This window comes from Quercus robur, chromosome 6 (assembly GCF_932294415.1).
Source record: "Quercus robur chromosome 6, dhQueRobu3.1, whole genome shotgun sequence".
NCBI lineage: Eukaryota > Viridiplantae > Streptophyta > Magnoliopsida > Fagales > Fagaceae > Quercus > Quercus robur.
Genome location: NC_065539.1, coordinates 26,905,646 through 26,913,867, shown reverse-complemented (window position 1 = coordinate 26,913,867; position 8,222 = coordinate 26,905,646). Strand labels below are relative to the sequence as shown.

The 8,222-nt window shown below is 35.6% G+C and overlaps 1 protein-coding gene across 1 annotated transcript; it reads right to left on the bottom strand.

Moving 5' to 3' along the window:
- LOC126733414 (receptor-like kinase TMK4) lies at positions 1-4,164 on the bottom strand. The gene is made up of 2 exons (XM_050436724.1): positions 1,594-4,164; positions 1-861 (listed from the first exon to the last, which is right to left on the bottom strand). The coding sequence occupies exons 1-2, from the start codon at positions 3,869-3,871 to the stop codon at positions 347-349; spliced, it is 2,793 nt and encodes a 930-aa protein (XP_050292681.1). The 5' UTR covers positions 3,872-4,164; the 3' UTR covers positions 1-346.
- Between the last annotated feature and the right edge of the window lie 4,058 nt (positions 4,165-8,222).

Here is an 8,222-nt window from a genome sequence, read left to right as displayed (position 1 = left end):
TTCAGAGCAATAAATGTAACCAACCTTCTATTAAATGAAAACATTAAAAGAATATCATACAAATCTGTACCCTTTTTTTTTTTTTTCCTTTCTGATATCTCGACCTCGACCATCACCAAATGAATTTGTTAGCCTTAAAAGAACAAATTGGAACAGCATAATGCATCTATATTTTCCAGGTTTTGTAGAATAATAACAAACAACAGTAACAGACAAAAAAATCTTGGGACACCCTTGGGTAACCCGCTGGACCAAACAGCTTTAGCAACCAGAACTTTTGTGTCATATCTTCATCATCCCAACTTTACCTCTTCTTACCCCCCTTTTCTCCCTCTCTTCCCCTTTCTCATCGGCAATCCATTGAATCAAACGAGTCTGCAAACCCTGAAGGTTTCGAGGGAATGCTTGATTGAGTTTGGGAGTAGGATATATCATTAAACATTGTTGAAGTACCTTCATTGGCTTGCCATCTTTGCAGAGCTTGAGGAAGGCTCATGTCTAGGTCAATGCCACAAGCGTCCTCTTCTTCATGAGAAGTTGGTTTCCACTGCTCTACAAGAGGACTTAAGATGTTGACTGCGTGCCCCATATCAGGTCTCTGGTACGGCTCACGAGCAGTGCAATGACCTGCCAGCTCAGCCACTTTGTATATGCTCTCCATGGTCTCCTCATCAGGGTTAAGATTTTGGTCAATGGCCTTGGGGATGTTCTCCTTGTTGATTAGGATCCTACGGAACCATGTGACCAGATGAGACCTCTCATCTGGCATGGTATCATCTAGTGCTCTTCTACCAGTAATCAGCTCCATCAAAACCACTCCAAATGCATAGACATCCACTTTGGTCGTCACTCTTCCAGTAGCTGTTGACAAGGAAAGAAACCGATCAGGCTGACTTGCAGTAGTCCAGTATAAGTGGTGATAAAATGTAAAGGCATGAATGTCTTAAGTGACTGACTGGACCCTTCATACAAATCAAAGTATCTACCTCAAGCAAGTTCAACCAGTGAAGTTCATTAAACCAGACAGATAATTCACAGCAAACATTAGTGTCAATGTACGACCACAAATGACTCATAGACTCCATATGACACAAGCAAATGAAAAGAAATCATCTCACCCAAACCAAACAAAAAATCGAGTGAGAATTGTTTTGACCAAGTAATCATATGGAAAACTGGTCATTGGAAAATGAAATGCAAATTGCCAATATTTCATATTACTTATAGTATCTTCCATTGGTGATTAAGGCTTCAAAAAATCTGCAAAGGTAATGCTCTCTGCAAAGTCTAATGTCTTTGACAATTCCCATGCTAATGCTATCTGTTCCCACCCTTTTCTGGCTTTAAAAACAAAAAGCTAAACATAGAAATACTTTTTCTTGGGAAGTAAAATAATTCTCTTATCATAAAGATAAAACAGCATAAAATGTATGCATACACAACGTTCATGGATTTCATGAGCAGAGTTTAACAGATTTTATAATTCTAGATAAATTATCATAAACAAAAAGTGGTGATAAATATGAAATTTAAGCAACACCAGGATTGATTCAATCAAAACAAAAGAATATAGAAATCACAGGCTTAGCCTACCTGCATATTCTGGTGCAAGATACCCGAATGTCCCAGCCAACCGAGTCTCTACAGAGTACTTCCCATCAGGCGCATGTTTAACCAGACCAAAATCTGCAACCTTGGCCCTCATATCATCCCCAAGAAGTATGTTGGAAGGTTTCAAATCTCTGTGAATGAAACTTTGTTGTGCCAAACTGTGCAGGTATTCCACTCCGCGCGCCACATCCAATGCTATTGTAACCCTCTGCTTCCAAGTAAGAGGAGAACACCCATTCTCATGGCATTCGAACAAATGCTGCGTTAATGTCCCCTGTGGCATATACTCATACACCAAAAGCCTCTCGTTGCCATTGATACAGTATCCTAAAAGAGCAACCAAATGTCGATGTCTAACTTTAGTAAGGACTGCAATCTCCGCCTGAAATTCATTCATTCCTTTGCTACTCACTGCCACAGATTCCATCCTCTTCACAGCAATCTTAGTCCCATCATGCAATTCTCCTCTGTAAACAACTCCAAATCCTCCCCTACCCAAAATGTTATCTTCACTGAAATTGTTGGTCACCTGTCTTAAAACTTGGATCGAAATTGCAACATTCCCACCCTCAAAAACAGGAAGCTCACTATGATCACCACTACTCTGGCTCTGCAACTCACTCGGCACACCTCCATATCCATTTGAATTCGATACACCACCCGTTATGCCAATAGACTTAACAGCTTCCTTACCATTTTGAGGATTTTCCACCCTCCCAAACTTCCTATGCCTCCTACTGACATAACACTTAATTGAAACAAACAACACAACCACAACAAATATGATCACAGCAATAACTATACCAGCAATCATACCCTGCGAGACGGAAGTGCCACTCGATCCCATTCCAGCCGGATTCCCACTGGGCGATGTGCCATTTGAACCCGACGGAGAACTCCCTCCACTTCCAGAGCTCGGAGTATTCTTCCCAATCAAAGGATTACCGGTCGTAGTTAGCTTCACGGAATCTCCAAATTTCGGTATCAACCCAGTAAGGTTATTGTTCGAAACGTCGAGAACCTGAAGGCTTGTCATGTTGGTTAAAGCATCCGGAATGGAACCCGTCAAATTGTTATCATTCAGATACAAATTCCTCAACGATGTGAGTTTTGCAAAGACAGGCGAGATCGTCCCAACGAATTGCTGCTTAGCGAAATTGATAGTGGTAATATTCCCCTGTGAATCGCAGATAATGGAAGTCCAGCTAGTACAAGCATCGTTACCTGTCCAAGAATTGGCTAGCTTGATTGGATACCCAAAAGCCGAAGCGATTTCGAGCAATGTGGTCACTTGGGGATCACAAGGACCTGGGGTGTTCTTACAGAAGCTATTGATACCATCAAGAGTGTGAGTGGTCACGCTAGATGGGAACTGTGGGTAAGGCCCTTGGAGCACATTGTTATCCAAGGAAACGTTTCTCAATGTGGGAATTGACATCAATGAAGCTGGGATAAGGCCTGTGAACTGGTTGTCTCTGAGCTGAAGATCGAACAAACTTGTACAGTTTGACAAGTCTGGGATGGGACCAGTGAACTGGTTCTTGTGTAGCCACACTTGGGACAACTGGGTCATCGACGACAACACGTCGATGGTACCCGACAAGCCGTTTTGTTGGTTGTTGAGCCAAAGGTTTTGAATCCCGGATCCCCCAAAGGATTTAGGTAGAGTGCCAGTGAGATTGTTGTAAGAAAGTCGGAGATCCTTAAGACTCGGGAAGGAAACAAAGATATCTGGTAAAGACCCAATAATGTTTGCATTGCTAGCATAGAAAGTGACTAAGCTAGTGGCCTGAGTCAACTCGGTGGAGATGGTCCAAGGTGCAAGATTAAGGTTTTGGCTCAAGGTTAAGATCTGTAAGCTTGTGAGTCCTTGGAAGAAACCTGAAGGAATGGAGGTGAAATTGTTGTTGTCAAGGTAGAGTTTTTGGAGAGAGGTGAGGTTGGCAAGGGAGGGGAGAGGTCCAGAGAGAGAGTTGCTTTGGAGAGAGAGAGTGGTGAGTTGGGTGAGAGTGCCGAGATCGGAAGGAAGAATCCCTGTGAGAGACTGAGAAGCTAAGTTGATGGAGGTGACACGGTTGCTTCCGTCGCAGTTAACGTTTTTCCACTTACAGCAGTCTGTGGTGGCGGACCAGCCGCTTGGGGCGGTGTCGAAGGAGGCGAGGAGCTTGGCCATGGCTGCGGAGTCATCGGCAGATGAAAGAGTTAGAAAGGAGAATATGAAGGTGGAGAGATAGATCAGTAGGGTTCTCCGCCGACCCATTTTGAGAGACTGATGTGTATGAGAGAGAGAGAAAAATAAATAAATGAGTTTTTGAAGTTTGGTTTGGTTTGGTTTGGTTTTGGTGGTGGTATGTGTTGGGATTTTTTTTTTTTTTTTTTCCCCCTTTTTTGCGTACACACTACATACAGAAAGGGAAGGTGGAAAGTGGGGAGGAAGGTGTGTTCTGTTGCGCTGTGTTCCGTTCCGTCTCTGTTGGAAAATGTGTTTTGAGTTAGGACTTTGGAGGAAAGGTCGTGCTAGGGTCACATGGATGCCTGCTGTGTTTCATTTTCATACAAGCAGAAGAAAAAGAAATTGTGAACTTTTCATTACTTGGTTAAAGATAAATAAGGGTTGCCAGAGTTTTTTTTTTTTTTTTTTGAGATAGTTTTAATTTGTATTTAGTAACCGTTTATTTAATTTTTTGCTAAAACCTATAATAGATAAAAGTTATATAACATAAAAAGTAATTTGTGTGGAACTCATAAATAATAATAAAAATAAATAATTTTTTTTAATAAAAATATTGTTAAATAAAAATGGTAAGTAATTCATATGAGATTGGCAAATAATAGAAAAAATAAACAATAAACTAGTTTATAATCAAATCTCAAACTATTACTTAACTTTGAGAAAAAAATGACACTGAAGAGTAAATTATAAAATTCTCTTTCCACTTTTTCATCTTTTCATTATTATATTATATATATAAAGGTATAATAATAATCTATTTTAGAAAATGATTTTATCTAACTTAATTTTCTTTTTCCTTTTTTTAAAGTCTATTTTTAAATTCCATGTCTTGCCAAGTGCCAACTAAGCAGAGGCGTACAGGTCACGGCTTGATAAGTCATGGCTTGGTTTGTTTTGTTGCCATTGTTGGGGAGTATTTTTGTGAAGATATGTAAATGATGCGTAATGATGGAAGATCAAAAAAACAAAAGACAAACAGAGCAATTAACGGCTTAATCAAAGTAACTGTTAGGTTAGACTAGCATTTCATATATCATTATGATTTAAAGTCAAGGGTATGCCTTCTAATCTAATGATCCTTGGTTTTGAGACTTTTTTTTTTCCTCAAAGAAGAGCGAGAGATGCGTTTGAGCTGATTGTATGCAAGTCTGATGTCCATTTATAATGGACTAATTCTCTCCTATCCAAAAAAAGTAGTAAATAAATAATACTATATAAATAGAGTATTTTACTACTCTTCAATAAATAAATTGAAATCTCTGATAGTTGAATAAGATCTGGGATTCAAACCTTGCCTATATTAAAAAGCAACTAATGTCTTAGTTTGATAATAAAAAACTATCTCAAGACCGAATGTTATAGATTAAAATTCTCTAAAAAAATAAATAAATGACAAAATTTAAGTACTATACCTTAGGTAGGTTTTCTTCTTAAAATTCAATCATGTGGATATTTTACTAAAAAATACACTTTCATCCCATGAGAAAAAATCCACATAACAGAATCTTAAAAAATGAACCTAAGGAACAACACATAATCACTGTTCCTAAATCTTACTCATAAATAAATAAATTACAACCATCTTATTGCGTAATCTTCTCAAAAACAATTATTGCGTAGTATTTTATTCGACCCATTTTGTTAGTCTTGTTTAGAAAAACCAATTATTAAATGGTTATCCTTAAATTCTTTTTCTTCACTCCCCCACACCCCCCCAACCAAAAAAAAAAAAAAAATTTCAAAAACCAACATTATTGAAACTCACATAAAGCAACAACAAAAAATGAGGTATCTACTTTTTAAAAATATAAAATAAAATTAAGAAAATAATTCATTATTGTACCCTTTTATTTTAAGAATCAATTCATTATTGTATTTGTTATCCTAAAATTTCCCCTTAATATTAGAGGATGTCAATTCCTAGCAATAAACATTAAGGACACGTTTGGTACACTAAATGAGAATCACAACAGAAATTGTAATGTCAATTACTAGTAATAAATTGTGTTGTAATAGAATAACTAAATATTTTCATAAGTTCTGTTGTGAGATGTAATATTAAAATAAAAATTAATATTATTCTGTTCGTTCCAGTTAACTCAATGAGTAAAGTCTTTGATGGTTAAATAAGAGATATGGAGGTTGAAACTCTATAAAAAATATTTTTAAAAAATAATAATTTAAGATGTATTTTAGGAAATATCTTACCCATATGTCCTAAAATTAATATTTTTTAAATTTGCAAGAGAGAGATTAGTTTCTTTTTTTCATAATTGTTATGTGCATATGGAAAGTTTGCTCAACTGGATAATGGTTAAATAAGATGTTTGAAGGTTGAAACTCTATAAATAAATAAATAAATAATTATTTAAAAAAAACTCAAGATGTATTTTAGAATATCTTACTCATACAATTATATTTCCTACAACTTAATATTTTTTAAATTTGCGAGAGAGAGGTTAGTTATTTTTTAATATTTTTTATTTTCATAATTATTATGTGCATATGGAAAGTCTATTTATTTAGAAATATATTAATTTTAGACCCAAACCTGACCCATTTAATAATCGTGTCATGACTCTTTAGCCCTAACATGACCTAATAGTGAAGCAGGCTGACACGACATGATCTACTTGACATGCTTATTAAACGAGTCGTGTTTGGTTGACATGAATTTGACACAACTCATTTCAACACGCTTAATATTAAACAAAATTAGTTGACACAAATTCCATTTAACCCGCTTCAAAAAATCACCTAAATAATATTGTTATAAATTTAATAAACAACAAACTTAATACAAACTCATAATATCAAAATACCTATTAAGCATACAATTTGAAGGTTGATAATAACAATTTATCACTTATAAGTTTTTGCAGTTACTCATTTTTCTTTTAAGTTTAAAATATAGGTTGGATATACAAGGCATTTGAAAAATCTAAAATAAAATAAAATAAATATTTATTTATTACACGAGTTAAACTGGTTGTGTTAAATTGGTCATTTTGAGTTTACACGAATAAATTCACGTATCAAACGTGTCACATTGACCTGCTTATGACACATTTCGTATCGTGTCGCTTTTGGATTGGCTCGTTTATGATCCAAACCAACTAAAATCCAACCCTAACTTGTAAAAACTCGTATCATGTTTGTATCGTGTTCACGGGTCGTGTCAAACATTGACACCCCTAGACAAGATATATTATTTGCTAAACTAGCACTTACGTTTCTAGATTTCAAGAATTTGCTGGTTTTATGTTTATACGATAATGAAAGGGCAATGTTTCTTTGACAAGAAAAGCCGACCCTACAAATTTTTAAGTGTCAATAATTTACTAAAGAATTGCTTATTTATTTATTAAATTTATTATTATTATTATTATTATTATTATTATTAAGTAAGTTGAATGATCACTTTTAAAGCACTTGATTGTAAAATAGTTGTGATAATATCAGGGCTGGCCTTGGGTCATGGCCCAGAGCCCCCAATTTGAGAAAATTCCCTAAATGTAGGAGGTAATAAATGATATTTTTAATTTATATATATATATATATATATGAGTTGTACATTTTTTTACTCTACTAAGAAAGTCCAAAATTTTGATTGCTACTAGAGATATTAAATATTTTATTAGATATTTCTTACAAATTCACATGTCACAAACTACAAGAAATAATTCAAATACTATTATCTTGTTGAAGTAACGTCAATCACATTCATTCGCACATTAATTGCAAGTTTTTGCATAGATTTAAAATTTGGAATGGTCAAAGAACCGAAAAATGGACCGGTTCCCAATTTTTCCTATTCTTGACCAATTTTCATTGGTTTTTTTACCCTTTTTACCAAACCGATTCCATGTCCAGTTCCTAGTTCAATTGGTTGAATAGACCGGTCCAATTCGGTTTTAAAATAGTGAGTTTTTGTAGTAATTTTAACAATTTTCTCAAAAATTTATGGATTAATAGAAATCCAACCCACCATTAAGTGAATTTATTATATTAAAAAGTAAGAATAATGGGTTTTGTAGGAGGGTGATCTCCTAAAAGGTTTCATGGGCTCAAGGAGTTAGGTCAAAATGATGATCCGAGAAGCTAGACATGGCCCAAATCCCATGGAAAAGGCTCAGAGCGGAAATAAGGGCAAAAGGTCAAACAAGGTAGGATCCTTTTGTTGAGGAAAGCCGACGAGATTCGGACTGCCACAGTAACACCTCACTTGAGGACTGATGACGAATGAAGTAGCCGAGGAAGAAGGTTTTACCTAGAAACAAGCTGAAAATCGAGGAAAGGTGGCATGCAACCCAAGTAATAGTTACCTTCGCATTAATTAGGTTTTCTTACCTAATACAAGTCGTATTAAATGGTGAAT

Excerpts from the sequence above, each read along its gene's own strand:
- LOC126733414 (XM_050436724.1), bottom strand. The coding sequence starts at position 3,871 with ATGGGTCGGCGGAGAACCCTACTGATCTATCTCTCCACCTTCATATTC. Across the intron at positions 862-1,593 it reads TCTTGCACCAGAATATGCAG|CTACTGGAAGAGTGACGACC; the intron begins GTAGGCTAAGCC and ends CCTTGTCAACAG.